Source organism: Argentina silus (assembly GCF_951799395.1).
Source record: "Argentina silus genome assembly, chromosome: 8".
Lineage (NCBI taxonomy): Eukaryota > Metazoa > Chordata > Actinopteri > Argentiniformes > Argentinidae > Argentina > Argentina silus.
This window is the reverse complement of record NC_139662.1, coordinates 20,689,506-20,712,005: the sequence shown is the minus strand read 5'-3', so window position 1 is coordinate 20,712,005 and position 22,500 is coordinate 20,689,506. Positions and strand designations below refer to the sequence as shown.

The window sequence follows — 22,500 nt, the reverse complement described above, 5'->3', positions numbered from 1 at the left end:
CTCTTAACCGTTGGACTGGATTCAGTCATAATGGTAAGGGGAAAAAAGACACTGAAACACAAATATCAACTGGCATTTCTATGTCACTGCTCAGCCCTCCTCTCTCGCACAGATGAGCACGGTTTATGCCCCATGAATTCCCAGAACGCCGAACAAACTTTGTCAGCTGTCTCTACGCATTAGTGTTCAGACTCGGAGAAATAAGAAATTGATAGGGGCAGAAAGCTAAGTCGTTTCTATTTCTGGTTTATGACCTATTGCTCATTCACTCTCTTCTCAGCATAAAAGCACGAAGTCTGAGGTTGCATTATGACCCCCAGTGTAATAAATTGCAATTTCTGGTTCTTGTGAGCAATTGTGTAAAGGCCTTCTTGGCCAACTCTAATTTTTAGACAAAATATGGTCTGATAAGGGATTTTGATATAGTTCATATGTTATACTATTCATTCTCTACCAACAATCACTTGGTGTGTTCAGGTTGTAGCAGATCTCTCTCTGTCTCTCTCTCTCTCTCTCTCTCTCTCTCTCTCTCTCTCTCTCTCTCTCTCTCTCTCTCTCTCTCTCTCTCTCTTTCTCTCCCCCCCCCCCCCCCCCCTCTCTCTCTCTCTCTCTCTCTCACACAGAAACCGGTGTCAACTCAGTCACACACCATTAAACCTCTTTTGTGGTCAGTGCTGTTGCTGCACGCTTCTGGTCCGCCTCAAATCAAGGCAGACAATGTGACAGAGTCCATAGTGGCATGTCCACTGTCTGGCTGCCTGCCATTCATTTGTCCATTCAGAGACTGGAGGCAGACAGTGATAGGCTACCGATCCACACCAGGCACAGAGGCCAAACACTGAAAGAGTTGTCGCTTTGAAATGATGTAACAATGAGTTAATAATGATGCATTTCAGCATTCAGTATTTTTCATATTACAGCAAAATCATGTACGGTATAAAAGTCACGCACCAATGGTAGGGCAGCAACACACACAGTTCAAACACACATCAATTGAACAGGTCATGTACAGTACCAGTCAAAAGTTTGGACACACCTTCTCATTCAATGGTTTTTCTTTATTTTTTATTATTTTCTACATTGTAGATTAATATTGAAGACATCAAAACTGTGAAGGAACACATATGGAATTATGTCGTAAACAAAAAAGTGTTCAACAAACCAGAATATGTTTTATATTTTAGATTCTTCAAAGTAGCCACCTTTTGCTTTGATGACAGCTTTGCACACTCTCGGCAAGTTTGTGTCCAAACCTTTGACTGGTTCTGTATTTGTGTATTTTGTGTCCAACATTTCTATTTCCTCCCTTTCATGTCTTCATGTTTGGAGGATCATTCTCAATGCTGGAACGCTTCTACACAGTCTGAAAGAGAGTGCTCTGTGGAAGACTTGACTCCAGTCTCATGGGTTCAGTAGGAGCCGGAGGCCCCTGCTTGTGTCTCTGTGTGTCTGTGAGCAGAGGGAGCTGTCAGCCAGTCCTCCCAATGCTGGCCTGGAGAAAGGGGGAACCACAGCCTACTCTGAAAGAGCCTCCGGTCCCCCAAGGCTGCAAACACACAGACGCACACACCAGAGATAAATAACAACCATTTACTGAGAGAGGGATGGAGAGAGAGAGGGATGGAGAGAGAGAGAGAGAGAGGCAGAGAGAGAGTGAGAGAGAGAGAGAGAGAGAGAGAGAGAGGGGGGGGAGCGAGACTGAAAGGGAGAAAGGGAGAGTCAGAAAAGAGGAAAGCGGTTGATGGAAAGAGAGTCAAAAACAGGGAGGGAGAAAAGACAGAGTTGGGGGGATAAGATTGGAAGAAGATGAAAGGTGTGAATTGGCCCTCCATTGTTTTCACACCAAAAGACAGCCTGCTCTGTTATCGAACCATATGCTGGACAGTAACCCACCAGAGACCCACTGCTGAAGATATCACCAAAGCCCCACAGCCCCTACTAACAGTACTGTCGGTCTTCTTACACATCATACAATTGCTAACAGTGTTCCTTTACTTTCTCTGATTCATGTGAGCAGTCATAATTCAGACCGGAAAATCCTGTCATCCTGTTGAGCCTAATGCTGATCAAATGAAAATCCTGTCATCCTGTTGAGCTAATGCTGATCAAATGTAAGCACTTTTCACATTTCAAGCACATACCTACGGGTTCTGGAGAGGTGGGAGGCTGATCATGCTCTGGGAATCCATTACTCACAGGAGTCTACGTCTGGGGGAGAACTCACATCCCTGTTCAGTTCATATAGACTGCAGACTATATGGAATGTTTTGTTCTTCAGCGTGTGGATCCTCCTTGTGTGTGTGTGTGTGTGTGTGTGTGTGTAGCAGAGTTACAAGGCAGATATGGTGGTGTGTATTGGGCAGACAGCAGTTGTAGTGTGTGTGTGTGTGTGTGTGTGTGTGTAGCAGAGTTATGAGACAGATGTGGTGGTGTGTATTGGGCAGACAGCAGTTGTAGTGTGTGTGTGTGTGTGTGTGTGTGTCAGAAACGCATGAGGCAGACAGCCATGTGGTGCAGTGTGCAGTGTTGTTAATCAGTGTTCTCTCCAGACCACCTGATGCATCCACTGGTCCTCCAGGGTTCTCATGTGTTCAACCTGTCACATGACAGCAGCCGCTGAGACAGAGAGAGGACTCTTTGTGTGAGCCTCCAGTAACCCAATACCCCCCGCCCCACACACACACACACACACACACACACACACACACACACACACACACACACACACACACACACACACACGCTCACTGCTTTTATTGTCAGTCCATGAACCTCATGTGATGGCGTTTAATTAACACCAACCACAACCATCAAAAACTACAGAGTGCAGTCTGTCATACCGGTGGAGTCAGTCAGTCATGACGACCACTGTGTTTGGCTGTGTTCTGGTGACACCAAGTGGCAAACAGCGGTACTGCAACCGATGTGAGTAATCACTGAGAGGCGATGCCTTTCTAGTCTGCCTTTTCAGGTGTAATCAACCTCCTGACTTTTGAATGGAACGGTCGTATAGGATGTATTTAACTGACCCATATTCCGTATGCTAGGACATGGACAGGATATGGGGGAGATTTGGTGCCAACAAAGGGTCCTCTGTGGGGGCAGTGATGTCATAGACTGTTAATGAGGTCACCTCTGCCCTCTGTCTCAAATACAGTACCCTGATTCTGCAAATCAGAATCATTCATGAACGTCTCAATTTGGAGTATGTGGTATGATATTTTGATAATGGTACAATGTATAGTCTGATTTTAACTGGTGTGGTGTGTGTTTCATTGTTTTTCTGTGTGATCCCTGATAGGGTGTGTGTGTGTGTGTGTGTGTGTGTGTGTGTGTGTGTGTGTGTGGCAGAGACACAAACACAGTAATCGTCATAAGCACCCTGTTGGAGAGACAACCTTGAATCAAGCTTTCAGAGCAGTCTCACACACACACACACACACACACACACACACACAGTGGAGATTAAGAAAAAGGGGAGAGATTGTATATAAAAAAAAAAAAAAAAAAAAAAACCTGGAATGAAAGGCGCTCTTGTTTCCTTTCTGCGTCTGTCAGATGGTTATTAACCAGAAATAATGCCGTTTTTAAAAGCTATTTAAAAACTTGTCACGGTCATTCCATTTTTGATGAAGTGCAGCAACAAATCTCTTCATAGAGTGACAGCATCTTAATGCACTGCGGCTGGATTATTTATTCATTTAAAACAACTTTGTTCCCTTTTCTAAAACAAAATCTTTATATTCTCTGCATATTGATTCTTCTCTTACAAGAGACTTGCTGGAATAAGAGGCCGGGCCTGAATGCTCATACTGTGACCTACTTAGTAGGCATTTTCAGTATGCAAAATGCAGTGTGATTATGTATAAAATGCCAGGATGTCATACTAGATTTGCCTTTCCATGTAGTATGAATTCACTGCATACTATTCAGTTAGTTCTTTCCCTTAGTCCCACAATTCAATGGAGCAGATCCAACCAATTACCGTGAGCTTGCTTGCTGCATACATTCTGACTAAACAGTATGGCCAAAAAAGTATGTTGTATGATATGATTAGTATACAGTATAAACCTATCAGTATGAGCTTTGGGAGACTGCCAGATTCTCCCATGGGATGAAAGCATTAAGACTCCAGAGCCTGGACAGGAAGTGGCTGGGTGTATGAAAGGTCAAAGGCCACGGGCTTTGCCTGCATGTGGGTGTGTCCTTAATTCACAGCAGAAAAAATCTGATATAAGACAGAGGGAAGGGAGAGAGAGAGAGGGAGGAACATGGAAAAGCAGAGGAGGAAAAGAGATAGAGGGAAGACATAAAAGAAATGTAGGAGAGTGGAGAAAACACAAGGCAGGGTGGAGGAAGGAGGGGGTGGAAGTGTTTTGTGCATTGTGTGAAATGTGATCATGTCATGGAGTCTTAACAGACAGCTGGGAAGTTCCCCTCACCCCCTGGTTCCTAACAGGGAATGTTCTACTGCGGGGGGGGGGGGGGGGGGGGGGGAACAGGGCTGCAGCATCCCCCTGCACACTTAACCCTTCACATGCTTACTAGTGGAGGAGCTCAGAATGAAAACACACACACAGAAGCGCGCGCGCACACACACACACACACACACAGATGCGCGCACACACACACACACACACACACACACACACACACAGAGGAGAATGAAAACACACACACACAAAACACACACACTGGACACCAAAGGACGTTTTTAGTCACATTTATTGATTTTAGCCAGTATGACTACCTTTACACAGACAGACCACCTCTCTATAGGAAAACAAAACAACACTTTCATAGGATTAGTTCAGCAGTAATACATTTGACTAAACTCATTATTTCATTTCACTTTTTCAACCTAAACATCTCCAAAGTTATAGGTTTGTTTTCAATTCTGTGTAAAGGTCCCATAACTGTAGAACATGCATATGACATTAAGTTGTAATCAATATGCCACTAATCATAATGCACATTATTGATAAGAATACAGTACTGCATGACAATTCAAATAAATACCAACATACAGATGAAAGTCGTTATTTCATATAAAGGTATCAAACTCTCAATATGGATCAATACTGGAACACAATATGACAATATAAAGTTCGCACAGCTAGTTTATTATCACAATGCTATCGCTTCCAGCAAACAGAAAACTTGTCTTTTCCATGTAAAACAGCATTTAAATTGCACTTTATTGTATTTTTCTTTTAGCTTCTCAACCATATTGTTAACTTTTAACGCCTCAACAAACAAGCATTGGCTTTGATGGCACTATTCAAGCTTGTTGATGCAAATTCTGTTTTCTGTTTCCTGAAATCACAACGCTTAATAGATGACGTAAAAAAAGATTCGAGAATAAAAAAAACAACGAAACAAAAAAAACAAAAAACAAAATGAAGAGAAAATGCGCCCTCTGCACATTTGTCAACAATACTATTGATATCACATTACCTTCACCAAACAAAGCTAGATACGATGTTTCCAATAGTACACTGATCTACCCCCAACATATTAGTGTTGTTTGGAGCATTTTGTTCAAAAGGAGGCCAAAGGGATTTCTTTTGGTTCCCAAAGTTTGATAAAAAAAACAACGTTTCTCAATACCCCTGAATCAGCTGTGGGGACCACTGACCTGCAGAATTCAATACAATTTCAGTTTTTTGAGCTAATTTCAAAACTATCATTTCACTCATGCAAAAAGGGGTATCCTCTTTGCACTTATTGCTGCTCACAAAGTCGTTTTGAACCCAAACTCCTTACCTAGAAAACAAACAAAATAAAACACTAGTCTACGATTCTCCCTTGAAACAATGAAAGGCACTAATGGTCAGAACGAAGAACAAAGCAAACCAAAACCAAAACCCGGTGTTAGGACAGAGAGCCATGGCCCCGACTACACCCTTCCCACTGAGGGCTTGTCTTCTTTCAGAATCGTTATTCTATTCAACCTAAACGGTGTACCGAGATATGGCACGATAAAGAAGGAGAGAATGAAACAATTCCAATTTGGAATTTAATCTGTGCGCTTGCAGAGAATTCTGAGAGTCAGTGGTCCCGTCAGTGTAACGCTCGAGTAAGAAGCTGGGGAAACAAAAATCAACTTTGTCATCATCATTTCCGCCCCCCTCCCCGAAGTACTTCTTACCATATTTTTTGTTGTGTCAGAGCGTTGTCAAGTTTCTCCGCGTTATCTTTGAACTATTCCTAGGAATAATAGACACATGAAAAACCCCAGAATTTGCTCACCCTGGATTTTGTTTAGAACATGGCAGTAGAACATAATATAATCAACAGCATAAAAATATGAGGAAACGTAACGATTAAAAAAAATGATTATTCGGATGGATAAATCCTCAGAAGAATAATAGTAGGACTCTGGTTTGTGGTGATTTTAGTAAATGGTCTCTGTAAATGGAACAGAGGCAATATAGGAGGAAATATAATCCTATATGTATATATATATATAGATACTTGACTAAATAACTCACAAACCATAGAACTACCAACCTTTCCTAAATTAATAATAGAAAGTTATAATCCTACAATAAAAGTGCACAGGTTAAGAAAACAAAAAACTAAAACAAAAAAAAGATAAACCAGACAAATACGTTTGTTGATTTACATTTGAGAAATGACCCCCATATCCCTTTGATTTTCTCAATTTCACATGGAGGGAGGGAGAGTTCACTGTACTTGTGAGCATTGGCGTCCATCAGCAGCACTAGGAAACGTGAGACTAAGCATCATTCACACACAAAGTGACATTATAGTCATGCTAAACAGCAAATGAGCTAGTATTTATTCACGTAGAGATATCTTTTCCATTTTCAAATCAGAGATTTCATATTTAGAGATTTCATTTCATTTTAGTCTTCCAAGTGGGTTTCATGAATCCGATTGGTCTAGAGCGCTAGTTCAGGGTCTATAGCGCAGAATATGAGTCCGGGAGTATGAGAGGACCCTGCGTTGGTACATCCTCATCCGGGCAGAACTAAATTACTGCAAAACGGAGAAACAACAAACAAATAATCCAAAATTAGCATTATTGGTCAATTTAGAGAGATTATCCACTTTTTTTTTTTTTTAAATAAACGAAAATTAAACGCTGCATCACAGAGTAAGTTCCAGTTAGACATAGCAACTAAAAAGTGTCAAACTTTGTTAGTTGTCCAGAAGCGGCCGGTGTCTGGAGGGGCTGCCATGTTAGCGATGTCTGTGTGTTCCCGTGGTACTGTTGTGAAAGCGCATACACCTCCCACTGCGTGAGGAAGAGCAACGACGATGAGGAAGCCAATGACCTCACAAGTACCATGACCTTTCACCTCCAACACATGCCCCACTCTGTGAGTTTAAAACCACAACCCAGAACCTTTCAAAGAAGAGGGGGGGGGGGGGGGCTTTCCCATATGCCATGCGGGTTAATGAGGATGGGTTTGTTTTTAGCATGCAGGCTTTCAACCGTTAGATGGGAGCATGTGAGAGAACTCAAAGGTGAAGTGGGAGGAGCCTGCAGGCAGAGGTAGGAGGAGCTTATTCAGGTGGCATGCTATATGACACCAGATAAACAGACATTGATTTCAAACTAGACAAAGAGAACTAAGGGGGTTCTCTGTCTAGGGGACTCTTTAACCACAATCACATCCTGGGGAATTAAGTCTATCTATTGCTCAGTGAATCCAGAGCCTATCTATACAAAGGGAGGGGATCATTTGAAACAATGTCCTCTGGTAAGATGCCACACTTAGAAACAAAAGTCGTCAATCAAAAACCTTATATAAAATGTCTTTTGTTTTTCAAAAATCACCCTGGGGTTTGAGCATCCCCCTCAGAAATCCCTGGGTCTCTGGGAGTATCAAATTCAGCATCAACCCACCTCAGAGGGCCGAGCGTGTCTCAGCTCTCCTGTCTCGGAAGGTGGTTTTAACCTTTTAGTATTTATCCTCTCTCTCCATACTCAGCGCAAACCGATATATATATAAACAGATAGTGAATCTATCGCCGTTGCTTAAGTGGAACAAAAACAGAAGAGTGATTTTCCTCCACTGAGGTTTCTCTAATGTGAGCGATAGCCTTGTCTCCATACTGTGCGGTGTCTAAAGGCCTCGTAGGGCGAGCGCAAGTACATACTTAAGCAGGGTTGAGAGCTGAAGACCCCATTCCTCGTTCTGAGGAGCGAAAGCTCCCTCTCTTTATATCTGAGAGGGGAGCATAGAGGGATCCTGGAAGATTAGAACCTGACACGATCGTATTAAGAATATAGAGTTTTATATATAGGTTACCGGTAGTAAAAAAGAGCATAATTTGATTAATCTTCAAGGATTTCCTCGCATCAACCCTGCTTTAAGCATCATAAAGCTAACAATGTGTTGATCCACAAGCATTACATGGATTTATCTGAAAGAAGCCCCACATACAGTAAAATACTGTATATATATTTTTTCAGTCTGCCTAAAGCTAGCTAGCTCGCGAGGGGTAAAGCTTGTTTTGGATAATAAGACAGTACATTGGTTTGTCCTCCCGCACCCGTACGACATCTCAGAAATGAACGACCCTCCGTTTGCAATGTCTGATTAAAAACAACGCACACGCCAGAGCTGTTCACGTCCGTGCTGGGGCTGAGATACACACACAGGCAGGTTTCTGGTGCGCGCACACACACACACACACACACACACACACACACACACACACACACACATACACACACGTGCGTGAGGACGTTACCTGACAATATTCAGAGGGTTTCTTTCCCACAATCCCCTCTCTAGTTAAAGGGAGAGTGACGACGCAGGGGAAGCAAGCTGCTGACAATCTACAAGAGAGAGGGTCGTCGTGACGACCAGCGACGAGACACAGGTTAGAGACATGAGGACAGGGTTTTCAGCCACAAATCACACAGAGATCATCTGGAAGCTCAAAAGGAGCTCCCAAAAGGAGGGAAGGGAGAGAGGAGAGAGGGAGAGATCAGTGTTAGTTCGTCAAGACACAAAGACAGGGCTTTACATCGATAGATATATAGATGTAGATAGCAAGTGTTTGGGTCGACAGGCACTGTGCCGGTTTCGTTTGCAGAATTAGGATCCAGATCAGGTCGCCTTGAATTTGTGCTCTGTTTCTGTTTTTTTACAAAATCACCAAAACTATATTGTATCTGTTCACAGTTATTTTATCGTTTTTTTATTTTTTAAACAGAAGTTAGAACCTGAGGCACCTATTCTGAAGTGCACTTAATTTGGGTGCGGAGATCGATTTGTCTTTTTGCTTTCGTTCTCTCGTAATATGGCTCTGAAAGAATCCACCATGACAGTCTGGGTCACATGGAACAATAGCCCTCCTGGTTTTCAGCAAACGTCAAAATAACTCCCCCCTCGTCACAATGCAGAGCCCTGTAGTACATGTGCTTCCATAGTGCCACACACCTGGTTACAGAAAGACAGCTAGAAAAAGCTCAGTAGCATCGCAGCTGCAAAGCCATGCAATCGGACTGACTCTACTGCGTTGGTGCTCTAGCATCACAGCTTCCTGAAAATAAACACCTGTGGTTAAAGGTGCTCCTTCTCCGCCCACCTCCGACTCCTCGTCAAATCATCAGTCAACCCGCTTAAGAGTTTTGAAATTCGAGAAAAAAAAAAAAAAAATAATAATAATTCCAGCGAATCACACTGGGGCCTCTCCTAGCAACAGCAGGGGGAGTTTGCATATTTTGTTTTTATTTCATTTGTTAATGTAAACATCGTACAGCGACCTGATTGGGCCGCGGGTTGCTGGTTTAGGGTCAGTCCTGGGGGGTCCAGGAGAGAGAGAGATAGAGAGAGATAGAGAGGAGGAGGTGGGGGTTTATCCAAAGGAGCACCAACGCCCACAGGCGAGCAAAAGAGGAGAGGACGTCTACTTCTGGTCACATGACCCTACAAGTGACGCCCTCTTCACAAGTCCCCGCCACCCCCCCAAACGCATTACGGTTACCAGGCAACACACTCGGGGGGGGGGGGCGCCCAGAACACACAAGCACAAAAGCTGCCACCGTTTTAACATCATACAGTACAGCACCATGACAGCGGAAAGAATAGACACACCCCATAATATCCACAATGAGCCCAATGCCGGTGAGGGCCTATCCACATGCCATATATGTCTACTACAATCCCCACACTTCTAGTGCACACTGTACTGTACATACACATCTGCATTCCCCATAAGCGCTTACACTAGCAGGCGTGAGTGGCCGTAGCCGCCGGGCATACAGTATGGAGGTTGGACACACAGCAGGCCCTATAGGGGGCAGGCTGGGCCCTATAGGAGACACACAGCATGCCCTATAGGAGTCAGGCTGGGTGGGAGGCTAAGCGAGCATGTGGGGCTCTTTTACACTAAGGCAGGGGAGGCGTGGCCCCTCCCCTCTGTACACAGCAGTCCATTGCGGGGGCGTGGCCGCCTCAGTCGCAGTAGATCTTGTACTTCTCGCTGCAGAAGACCACGGGGCCCCCCAGGATGCCGCTGGGCACGGCGTTGGGCTCGGGGCGGCCGGAGATGGAGCAGGTGAGGCCGTGACTTACGTGGGGGTTGTTGGCGGTGGCGGTGGCGGTGCCGTTGGCGATGCGGCCGCGACCTTTCACCCGGCTGGCCACGCCTCCGCGGCGGACCTGCTCGTGGTCGAACTCCAGGTCCTCCAGGCGCTGGGTCAGGGCCAGCTTCTGCTGGATGGCCATGCGGAGGAGGGAGTTCAGGGTCTTCTTCTCATCCTCTGCCGCACACAGCTGCCTCTGCATCTCGTCCAGCTGGGTCACGTACTCGTCACAGCTGAGGGAGGGAGGGAGGGAGAGAGAGAGGGAGGGAGAGAGGGAGAGAGGGAGGGAAGGAGATAAACAAGGTTAGCGCCACATCACACCTTGAGAGTCTTTCAACTTGAACTTGATGACACGTGCTGCATTTTCACTGGCCATCCAGCAGGTGGCAGTGGCAACCTCTACAGTGTCAATGCTCGGAGGGGAGCGTACAGAGGGTGATCTGAAAGTGATTGTGGTCTGTGTGCTGAAGGTAGTCTGGGTCTGAATCTACATTCACACTCCTTACATAGTATCTGATATAGCTTTATTGAGGGACTGTCACTGAATCCAGAGAATCAATTTTATGAATCGCTTTCTTCATCACAACCTTTCCCCCCCATTTCCTCAGTGGTTTTCTCCACCAGATGGAGCCCTTGAGATATCTAGCAGCACCCTGCTTCTCAGACGGAGCCCTACAGCCATGCCTCAAACTGCCATTTATTCGTCTCTCTCTGTGTCTCTCTGTCTCTCTCTCAGCACCACGTGTTCTCCCTTGGTACCTCTCTCTCTCTCTGTCCTCAACTCAAAACACCCCGTTCAAGAAACAACAACAGCAGCAGCAGCTCATCTCACCCTCGCAGAACTCAATCCTGATTCAAGGACCTTACTGGGGGAGACTGTGAAGCATTAACTATTCAGAGTCTCCCCCTCCCCCTCCCTCACAAACACTACTCCTCTTTAGTTCAAGACCAGAGCGACACATGACTCACTTTGTACTGTTAATATCCAAACACAGCATGCAAATATATGCAGAGCTTAATAGCTGAACATACAACTGGCTTGAATGTGTGTCAGGGGCTGAGTTAATGTGGACTCTCCTGATGACGACACCCCCTTCAGGGTGTGATTAACATTCATGAACAGAGGTGGCTGAACGCAGCCCTCTGCCCCACTTCGGGCCTCTGCATGACAATATGAGGAGCCTGTGCCTGGAGAGTTAATAATAGATACACACACACACACACACACACACACACACACACACACACACACACACACGGGATGAAAGCCTTAACCTGGGGGTCGGAGAGAAGATCTCTCCTGCGTCACCTGAGTGAGTGAAATAAGGATGAGGGCAAAGGGCAAGGCAAAGTATGGAGAGGCAGATGAGAAGAGAGAGAGAGAGAGAGAGAGAGAGAGAGAGAGAGAGAGAGAGAGAGAGAGAGAGAGAGAGAGAGAGAGAGAGAGAGAGAGAGCTCCACCTCTATCTCTCATATTAGTGTGAAATACTGCAAGTCATTCTCTCGCCCCCTCTCTCTCTCTCTCACTCTCCCTCTCTCTCAGCCTCACTGTGGCACTGCTGCTGTATGCTGCCTCTCTGTACCCTTTGTGTGTGTGTGTGTGTGTGTGTGTGTGTGAGTGTGTGTGTGTGTGTGTGAGTGTGTGTGAGTGCGAGTGTGTGTGTGTGTGTGCGAGTGTGTGTCACTGAGCCATGTAGGTGATACAACTAGGTCATGCAGGCAGAATGTAGAGGCAGGGGTCCACACCACTGGCCTCCATCCGCTACCCCCTCTCTCTTCAATCACCTGTGCCTCTTTCTCCTTCATCCCATCTCCCTTCTGCCTCCTCTTCATATCTGTCCATCTCTCCCTCTTTCATCTTCTGTCACTCCTACCCTCCTGCCTCATATCTCTCTCCCCTGCCTTTCACTACCCTTCCACCCACCTTCTCTCTCCCCCTCTCTCTCCCCCTCTCTCTCAGTCAGGCTGACACAGCGCTCTAATTGACGTTCCACAGTAATGATTGCCACAACCCTCCAGAGGGAGCGGTACCCTCCAGCTGTCCTTCATCTCTACACACAGACAGGCAGGCAGAGGCCCGCCGCTGGTACCGTCTCAGAACCCTCCTCCGTCCTCCCTAGAACACTCCCCGAATCCAATACCTCCCGTGTGTATTAGGACAACACCCTGGAGCCAATCTGTCAAAAATTACTCAAAATTACTTATAGAAGTTATTTCTGGGGTATCAGATAATGTTCTCCTCTTGCTCTTGAGTGCCAACCTTTGGGCGGTCTATGCAGACAAAACACAACATAACTCCTGCCGCCATGTTGCTGAGGTCTGTTGTGATTCATGCCATTGGCCAATCAATGCCTGAGAGCTGTTCTTAGGCCTCCTATCATTGGTCACATGGGATCTAAATGTTGTTGTTCAGAGTCTCTCGCTATTGGCTGAATGAGGTGTTGGGTTCTGCACCCCCCCTCATGCAAACATAAACCATAATAAACCCCCCCCCCCCCCCGTGTGCATGTAGTCTGATTCCCACTGGGACAAACACCCAGACAATGGGGATCAGTGCTGCTTCATTTGACCCAGTGTGAGGTGTGGGGGGAGGGGGGAGGGGGGTTCCCAGGGGGGCGTAGTGCCCTTTAAATGGGGGGTGTGAGAGGGCGTGGGTTTTCCCGGGAAAAATATGGGGGTTCCATTCTGGGGATAAGAGGACACAATGGAGTCCTTCTTGGCCTGATGAAGAGGGGTGTAGGGCACAATGGTGAGGGTGGCCGGCCTTTGGTGGATGAATAGTCACCACATTCACAGCAGTGACAAGCAGCGGCTCGACGTCTCAGATGATATAGAGTACCCCGGGGGTCAGGAGGCGCACACACACACACACACACACACACACACACACATACACACACATACACACACACACACACACACACACACACACACACACACACACACACACACACAGACAGACACACAGACACACAGACACACAGACACACACAATGACACATTCATATGGAAAGGTATGGACTAGACACACACAGGCTCACAGTCCGAAAAACACACTGACATGTGAGTCCAAACACACATGCACAGCAGCACCCCTCAGTCATCCCTCAGACACACACCCCTCAGCTGTCCTGTTGTTACGTGGGAACAGCATTGGTCATGGTGAGAGGGAACGTCCAGAGACACTGAGGGAACCAGGAGGGAGGATGGGAAAGGAAGAAGCAACAACACAGAGCGTGAAGGAAAAAAAGAGAAAGACAGATAGAATGGGATGGTGTGTCTGATGTGACTGGAGTGTATCTCGGGGTAGAGCGCTGAGAGCAGACATGTTCTGTCATGTCTTAGGAATGTTAAGGGCAGGGGCTTACTGTTAACATGACACCAGAGACACACAGATACGCACACACACACACACACACACACACTAACATTGTCATGCAGAGAGAAAAAACATTCTACAGTGGGGGTAACACCAACATAACAGATGAAGATATACAGACATAATACACATGTGGAATCAAATACAAACTCCCATGACATCCATTTAATTTCACTAAATGTTTGCTCTCTCTCTCTTTCTCCCTAACTCACTCACTCACTCACTCACTCAGAGGCCGCACACTCTTAACTAAGCTAGGCCACAGGGTCTCAGAAATCCAGAAATCTACCTGAGGTCGATAGACTTGGTCAAAGTTGGAATTACCATGAGAAAGCCTCTCAAATTAAGCCCCCGTAGAGGAGTTGAAATGAAAAACTAGAAAGCCTTTCTCTCTCTCTTTCTCTCTCTCTGTTGGGTAGAGGGCCTGGGGTTTGGCTGTGAGGAAGGAGGACGGAAGGGGGAGTGGGGGGGTGGGGTGGTGGAGAGACGGAGAGGGGAGTGTGGGAAACGTCGGTCAGACACGTCCCCTCGCCTCTCAGCCTCTCAAAGAAGCCTTCCCTCCTCCTCCTCCTCCTCCTCCTCCTCCTCCTGGCTTGCAGCCACTCTAAAGACCTACATTAGCATACCAATACATAGGCTGAACATCGCATCCATAAACTGATTCAACACAACACAGACTGTATACCCACTCCCTATCAGCAGACCTCCAGAGAGAGAGCCTGAATGTGTAAAAGGTTCTATGGGAGAGAGTACTCTGTACGTATCCACCACCACCACCACCACCACCATACATGGTAGGGACTGAGGGGGAGGCTAAGTGCCAGTTTCCTGTGGCTCTCAGAGCAGAGCAGGCTGTGTTGAGTTATCGCTATCAGGTCTCCAGTGTCTCTGGAGGAGGACGAGGGAAATAAACAAACATTCTGGTGCCGCTGTTTCTCCCTCAATCTAATCTAACACCCGAGCTTCACTGATAATAGGCCCAACCTCTTCAAGTATGGTCAGTGTCAGCTATTATAAGAACCACAGAACTAGAACGAGTAGAAGGGACCATGTCCATTCAAATCAACATTCCACGGTGGGTGAAACCGTTTACAGCTTTATTTGAAACTCAACTACAACTGACATTGGAATGTTCAGTCAAACGACGTTCAGGTTCTATGGAATTTGTTGCTTCTCTCTGTGTTCTACACATGCAATGACAATGATTACCATGGCAATAACGTCTTACTATTCCATGTCGGCCATCTTTTTGGTGTACTAGCCAAATTGCCGTGGTCTGAGGGACCATGTCCGTTCTAACCATTCTATTTCTATGATAACAACAATGTCAGTTATTGTCAAAATGGTCTCCCTGGAGGGGTACAGTGAGAGCTCATTTCCTCTCCCATGTCCTCCGAAGCACGGTTAACACCCGCATCATCGGCCCATCTGGCCCCCGCACTGCACCAAATCGTCATGACAACAGAAACGCACACTCATATGTGCAGAGCGAGAGAGTCCCCCCCCCCCCCCCCCGTTGCTAATCGATTAGCTACTGCAGGTATATACTGTGGAGGAACTCAATAACACCAGGGAATGGCCTGAGGGTATTCATTTTCCATTACTACAGAGTTACAATGAGGGGTCCTGAGTATATACTCTATGCTCTTTCTGCAGCCCTCCCTCTCTCTCTCTCTCTCCCCCTCCCTCCCCCTCTCACAGCTCCCTCTCTCCCTCTTCTCCTCACAGCATGAGCTTTGCTTTAAGTGGAGGAGTCTTAAAGACATGGAGACCTCCCCAGTAGAACCATCTGGACCTGTGAGGAGGTGCAGGAGATGAGAGCACGCACCAAGCCCCTCACCAACACACACACACACACACACACACACACACACACACACACACACACACACACACACTTGAGGCTACAGTGGAGTGTGGCTCAGGGTGTAATCCAAACTAAAACCTTTGGCCTGCTTCTTACAGACATCAGGAGGCTTAGGGGGCCCCCCCATCTGATACGCTGGAGTCACTGATCACCGTTTTACATTATAATTATGATACAGAGATTATGGAAGTCTCCATCCTCTGGATAGGGTCAAAGGAGTCATCCCCCACTGGCCCAGATTCACTGAAAAACAAGATTCCCATTAAACCTGCCTCATATTCAAAGACATGTAGTTACCATATGGTAAATATGGATGACCAGGTTGTAAGCCAGATTTAGCCATACCTTGTAGTTGGTGTGTGTGTGTGTGGTCTTAAGTATGTTGTTTAAACGGTGGGTTTACATGGTAAAAGTGGGCAGATGGGCATCAGGTATTTAGTGTTATTGTCAATACATCTCTCAACTTAAGCATACAAAGGGAATACTGCTTTCACTGGTGTGGGCGAACGCATGTAGGGAAACAACATGCATTGTTTCGATGTGTTATGGCAACTGCTCAAGGAGAAGCGTGAGTGGGAGTGGGTTTGAGGGTGTGTGACATCTTTGCGTGTGTCGAGACAGAGCCGGCGTGTTCTTACCGTGTGGCGAACATGGCTCTCAGTGAGGAGAAGGTGGCGGCGTCCTCCTTCAGGGCCTTCAGCTCATTGCGCAGCTTCATCATGGTCTCCGTCACCATGGCCTTCTCGTTCTCATACTTGCCCTTCAGGTTGGCCAGCGCCACCTCGGCTGTCTGTGTGTGTGGGGGGGGGGAACCAGGGACAATGGGTCAGACCAACGAAACAAGAACTACAGGAGGAGGTCATATTTCCTGGTGTAGGGATTTCAAGTCTTTCTCTTGCATATGCAAGTCATTAGAGTGCGGAGTGACCTCTGGCCAGAACCACTCATAAATAATAGGGCGGGCTGGTTTTACAGAGTACAGGTGTGGGTGTTTTTATGACAGCCTGTAATTTCTCTGTCTACACAATCTGTTCGGTTCTGAGAAACCACACACCCTCTTCAAAGAGCAACTGGACACATACACTTCAGAGAGCTTTAATTTTTCCCTCATTCTGAGACACACCCACACCCACACTGAGCTGTCTATCCACCAGTGTTTGTTATGATTCCTGGCTGCAGAACATTTGCTGCAACAGCTGAACAGGCCTCAAATAGCCACCTCCCCCACTCTTCTGACTTTGATCCTTAGTAAAGCTGACTGTTTATGCCCTTCAAGCACTGCTGATGTACATGTATGGATTGCTATTCAGATATACTGTACAGAAAGGTATAATTAACTTCTCTAGATGGGGGGGCACAAATGAAAACTATGCATAACACACCCAGAGAGAGAGACAGATGGAGAGAGAGACAGACAGACGGACGGATAAAGTGACATCACCACATCTCACCTGCTTGTTGGCCTTGAGCACGGTCCTCAGGGTGGCGATCTGCTCCCTCTTGGTGCTCAGCAGGGACTTGAGCTTGAGGATCTCCTCCATGCAGGCCTCCTTGTCCTTGTCGGCCACGGCGCCCAGCTCCAGGGAGGCCACCCTCTGGCGGCTCAGCTCCGTGGTGCGGTCCACCGCCAGCTGCAGGTGCTTGATCTGGTCCCGGATGATGGCCACCAGGTTGTAGATGTTCATGGGCTCACGGCGCTGGTCGGACACGGGCGAGGGCAGGGACGAGCCCCGGTCGCCCGCGTCGGTCTTGCTGGGCTCGGGGAACAGGCCCTTGGTGAGCAGGATGGGGGAGCGACGGCCGCGGCCCTCGGGGCTGGTGCGCCCGCCCTTGCCCTCCTTGTAGAAGTCGAGCATGACGCGGTTGGGCGTCTCGTTGTTGCACATGCAGACGTGGTTGTAGAGAGTCGCCAGCTCCTCGCTGAAGGTGACCAGCTCGTCCTGCGCCACGCTCAGGCTGCCCTGAGACTCCCCCGCCACATCGCTCACCTGAACAAACGTAGACAGAGAACAAAGTCGTTAATCAATCAATCAATCAACTTAATTAACCAAGAGAGAAAACAATGATTTGTAAGCAGGGGGCGACGTAATAGTGTTTCTGACCTTGCGGAACTCCTTCTCCAGCCTGGCCTTCTGCTCTCTCTCCGCCTGGCTGGTCTTCTCCAGGGAGGCCAGCTTCTGCCCCAGCGCTGTGACATCACCCTCCAGGCGCCCACGCTCCTCCTCGTAGCGTGATTGACAGGACTGGTACTCCGCCTTCAGAGTCTTAAGCTCTTCCTTCAGCTCGCCCGCCTCAGACACGGCCACCTAAACAAGCCAGGACGTCCGTTTAGTAACAACAGGATGTCCGTTTCGTAAAAACAGGAACTCTTGCACCACACCACATTCCACATTAGTTTACTGTTAAGCACCTGATCAGCCAGAGGAGGATGGGTCCCCCCCCGGAGTCAAGTTCCTCTCAAGGTTTCTTCCTCCCAGGGAGTTTTTCCTTGCCACTGTGCCCTATATGTTTCTCCCCTCTGGGGAGTTTTTTTCTTGTCTTACTTTTTCGGGGTCTATGGTTTGGTGCTAGATCATATTTTTTGTATTGTATTTATTGTTTATATTGTTTAGTATTGATTTTGTTGTGAGGCGCTTCAAGTGACATTTGTCTATGTCAAAAGTGCGATACAAATACATTTGATTGATTGTTTGATTGATTGATTCCATTACCTTGTACTTGCACTCCAGGATCTCAGGGCCGTTGATGTCCACCTCGTAGTAGTCTCCGTCCTCGTGGCTGTCCCGCTCCTTCTCGTTGTCCAGGGCCGACTGGCGCTCCTTGTTGGCCTGGAGCTTCCGCATGGCGCTGAGGTTCTCAGACAGGCGGTTGACCTTCTCCTGGTGCTCCGACAGGGCGCCGTGGGCCTGCTCCAGCTGCTTCTGGGAATCCTGCAGGGTGGAGAGCAGAGACACCTTCTCACGCTCCATCTGGATGGGAAGAGAGGAAAAACACAGGGTTGTGGTGTTATTGGTGGATGGAGTAACTGCCACGTTTCGGCCACGAATCCTGGAGTTAGAATTGGGCATTTGAAAACCGGCAAAAATACTGATATGCAGATCATGAGGCATCTGTAACAGGTTTGAAGAAGATAGAAAATATAGAAAGATAGATAAGATAGAAAATTCGTACAATCGCTGTACGAATCCAATCTATTATCATTTTAATTTCCCCCAAAGCCAGCGAGCGTCTGTACCGCAGCAGCAGCCGCAGCATCAGAGGAGGGGCCTGCCAGATCACAGTCTGGGTGACCTTGAGGAAGGTCTGGAGCGCGTTCAACTCTGTGCTGGCAGTGAGAGAGACCTGGGCTGGGTCCCCATACACAGCAGTGCAGGCCTCAGCACAGAGCTGCTCCAGGAGCATGGGCTGGGTCCCCTTACACAGCAGTGCAGGCCTCAGCACAGAGCTGCTCCAGGAGCATGGGCTGGGTCCCCTTACACAGCAGTGCAGGCCTCAGCACAGAGCTGCTCCAGGAGCATGGGCTGGGTCCCCTTACACAGCAGTGCAGGCCTCAGCACAGAGCTGCTCCAGGAGCATGGGAGTGTGAATTATACATGAGTATCACAATCCCGTTCACCTTCATAAAAAATGCAGCAGTGATGAATATGCCTTGTTGACAGGACTCAAAAAGGGGAAACGGTTTAATTAATGCGCACATTTAGATATCAGGTATAAATCACCCCCAATGACTACATCTCAACAACGTTAGCAAGAGACATCTTGCTAATCCCCGGCTTGAGGAGTGTCTGAAATCGACTTACTTCTTCACTGGAGATAAGATGCTTGGCATGTTAAAGATGCCTCCCTGCTGACAGCGGGGACTCATCTGCCGTGCTCTAATGCAGAGTGACATGACCTAAATGTGCAGAGGGCCTATGGGCCACTAGGCCTACAGAGCAACAGGGCAACAGGCACGCATGAGTGTTCATCATACTCCCGCGGAGGCCATTTTGGGTCCGATTGCACAGTGGTGGTATGGATTTTCTGCGACTGAGGAGTAGGGTGACAAGCCGCAAGCGGACGTCTGGGATTGATTAGTCCGTCTGTGATCGATAGGACGGGGAGAGGGAGAAGGACATTGGAGCAGCATTATAATTGAGCGTGGTTCAGGTTTCCCCTGTCTTAATTCCTATGAGGAATCTCTGGAATGACCTGGCAGGGGAGACTCAGAGGGCTGGTTGACACTATGCTTGCTAATGCCCAATACCCAGGCCAGGCTGCTGCCCTTAAGATTCACTAACAATCAGATCAGGTTCAATGTTAAAAGGGGTGTGCATACCCAGGGAATGCTATGGTAACACAGTGACAGAACTAATACATCATTGAGTGTTTGGTGAGGAGGTGGTAGGCGGCGGGAGGAGGGGGGGGGCATCCTTAATTTCCCTTAATCTCGACACCCAAACACATTTTTACCCACAGGCGCCCAGTGCTCACTGGTAACCATGGTGACGGCTCAGGTGTTTGCTGCCGTGGCGTAGTGGGTTGACGTTCTGACAGATGGTGGTGCCGCTGCCTCGCGCCCAAGCTGTGCCTGGGGGGGGGGTGTGTGTCCCTCTGGATTAAGTCCCGCTAACAGGATTAAGAGGCATTCCAGCCTGGTCCATGAGCCAGTGGACAGGCAGACAACAGACAGACAACAGACAGACAGACAGACTCCACTGACTCTCCGCTGTCTAACTGACCACACATTCCAACGAAGGGCCTTGGAGTCCAATGTTCTGATTCTAATAGCTTCTATGTTCTGAGAGCTTGTCTTTGTTCAACATTCTAGACGAGTTCTGAGCTTATACTTTGGAAGGAGCTCTCAATCAACAATCAACTGAATACTTCAGGCTGTTGTGATGATTAATGAGTCCCCTACGCTGTCATGTTGAAGCAAACACACAAAGCAGATGTACGAGCCTGAGATGCGTCAATATTCCCCATCTGGAAATCTAGGACAATGTCTATTGGTGCTTTATTGCTTTAGGTAATGTAATTGGCCTGTCATTGATTTCCCTTCGGTTTGTCAGGACCAATGACATGTAATGCATCACAATGAATGAGTCTCTCCATACAGATCGGGTTTATTGAATAAATATCCTGTCCGCTGCCTTTGAAAGACTGATGTGTAGTATTATTGGATTCAGAATAATTATACTAATACAACAACTCATTTACATCTGCTTTAGGCTCTGCAACGTCTGAGACCTAAATCAAATCTTCCCTCTATTTGAGTCCTGAATTCCCCTATTCAAGAGAATGATTGATGTAACAGTATTATTGAATCTCAGATCATGGAGTCTTCGATCCAGGAGATGGAATCCCTCAGGGTAAAGACAGAGCCAAGCGAGTGAGTGAGTGTTTACCTGCAGCAGCTGCTGTTTGAGCTTCTGGATCTCGGAGATGTTGAGTTCACTCAGCAGGTCGTCCACCAGGCTGGGGGCGGGGCGGAACAGCTCGCCCTTCTTGGGCGTGGAGACGCGGTTGCCCTCGGCGATGGCGGCGGCCAGCTTGCTGAAGCCGTTCTCGTATCCCTGGAGGGCCTCGTCATTGTTGGGCTCGGTGGCGGCGTCGTCGCTGAACTTGAGGCCGTCCAGGGAGAAGCTGAGGGGGCTGGGGAGGAGAGGAGGACATTAGAGGAGGACATTAGACCGGAGGAGCTGAGGGGGCTGGGGAGGAGAGGAGGACATTAGACCGGAGGAGCTGAGGGGGCTGGGGAGCAGAGGAGGACATTAGACCGGAGGAGCTGAGGAGGACATTAGACCGGAGGAGCTGAGGGGGCTGGGGAGCAGAGGAGGACATTAGACCGGAGGAGCTGAGGAGGAGAGGAGGACATTAGACTGAGGAGAAGCTGAGGGGGCTGGGGAGGAGAGGAGGACATTAGAGGAGGAGCTGAGGGGGCTGAGGAGGAGAGGAGGACATTAGAGGAGGAGCTGAGGGGGCTGAGGAGGAGAGGAGGACATTAGAGGAGGAGCTGAGGGGGCTGGGGAGGAGAGGAGGACATTAGAGGAGGACATTAGAGGAGGAGCTGAGGGGGCTGGGGAGGAGAGGAGGACATTAGAGGAGGACATTAGAGGAGGAGCTGAGGGGGCTGGGGAGGAGAGGAGGACATTAGACTGAGGAGAAGCTGAGGGGTCTGGGGAGGAGAGGAGGACATTAGAGGAGGACATTAGCTGAGGGGGCTGAGGAGGAGAGGAGGACATTAGAGGAGGACATTAGCTGAGGGGGCTGAGGGGGCTGGGGAGGAGAGGAGGACCAGGGACGAGGCTAAAGAATGAGTTAATTAGCCTCATAGCTTTCTTTGCAAGAAGTGTTGCAGATGGTAACGGCCATTTTGAATGTGTGCATCTGGAGTCTGGTTCCTCTCAAGGTTTCTTCCTCCCAGGGAGTTTTCTCCCCTCTGGCGAGTTTTTTACTTGTTTTTTGGGGGTCTATGGTTCCGTGTTAGCATTACTATAGTATTACTAGTTATATTATAGTTATTGCTGTGAAGCACGTTGCGACATTTGTCTATGTAAAAAGTGCTCTACAAATAAATGTGATTGATTGATTGATTGATTGCATACCTGTGGTACATGGAGTCTCCTATGCTCATGTAGTGGGAGAGCTCTTTCCTCAGGGCTGCCTTCTGCTCACGCTCAGTCTTGATGGTCTCCAGCG

General features: G+C 47.8%; 1 protein-coding gene across 2 annotated transcripts in view; it reads right to left on the bottom strand.

Annotated features, from left to right (window-relative positions):
- Positions 1–4,707: 4,707 nt before the first annotated feature.
- LOC310808167 (protein bicaudal D homolog 2-like) overlaps positions 4,708–22,500 on the bottom strand; it is a 54,361-nt gene continuing 36,568 nt past the window's right edge. The window contains exons 4-11 of one of the 2 annotated variants that reach the window (XM_083674902.1): positions 22,407–22,500; positions 21,207–21,453; positions 18,531–18,788; positions 17,922–18,125; positions 17,271–17,807; positions 16,458–16,609; positions 10,563–10,806; positions 4,708–7,005 (exon numbers count right to left, since the gene is read on the bottom strand). The exon at positions 22,407–22,500 is cut by the window's right edge and continues 121 nt beyond it. In XM_083674902.1, the coding sequence (XP_083531028.1) occupies positions 7,003–7,005; positions 10,563–10,806; positions 16,458–16,609; positions 17,271–17,807; positions 17,922–18,125; positions 18,531–18,788; positions 21,207–21,453; positions 22,407–22,500 (1,739 nt within the window). In that variant the 3' untranslated portion in view covers positions 4,708–7,002. Of the gene's footprint in view, positions 10,807–16,457; positions 16,610–17,270; positions 17,808–17,921; positions 18,126–18,530; positions 18,789–21,206; positions 21,454–22,406 lie in introns of both variants that reach the window. The other variant, XM_083674901.1, reaches the window with a different exon arrangement.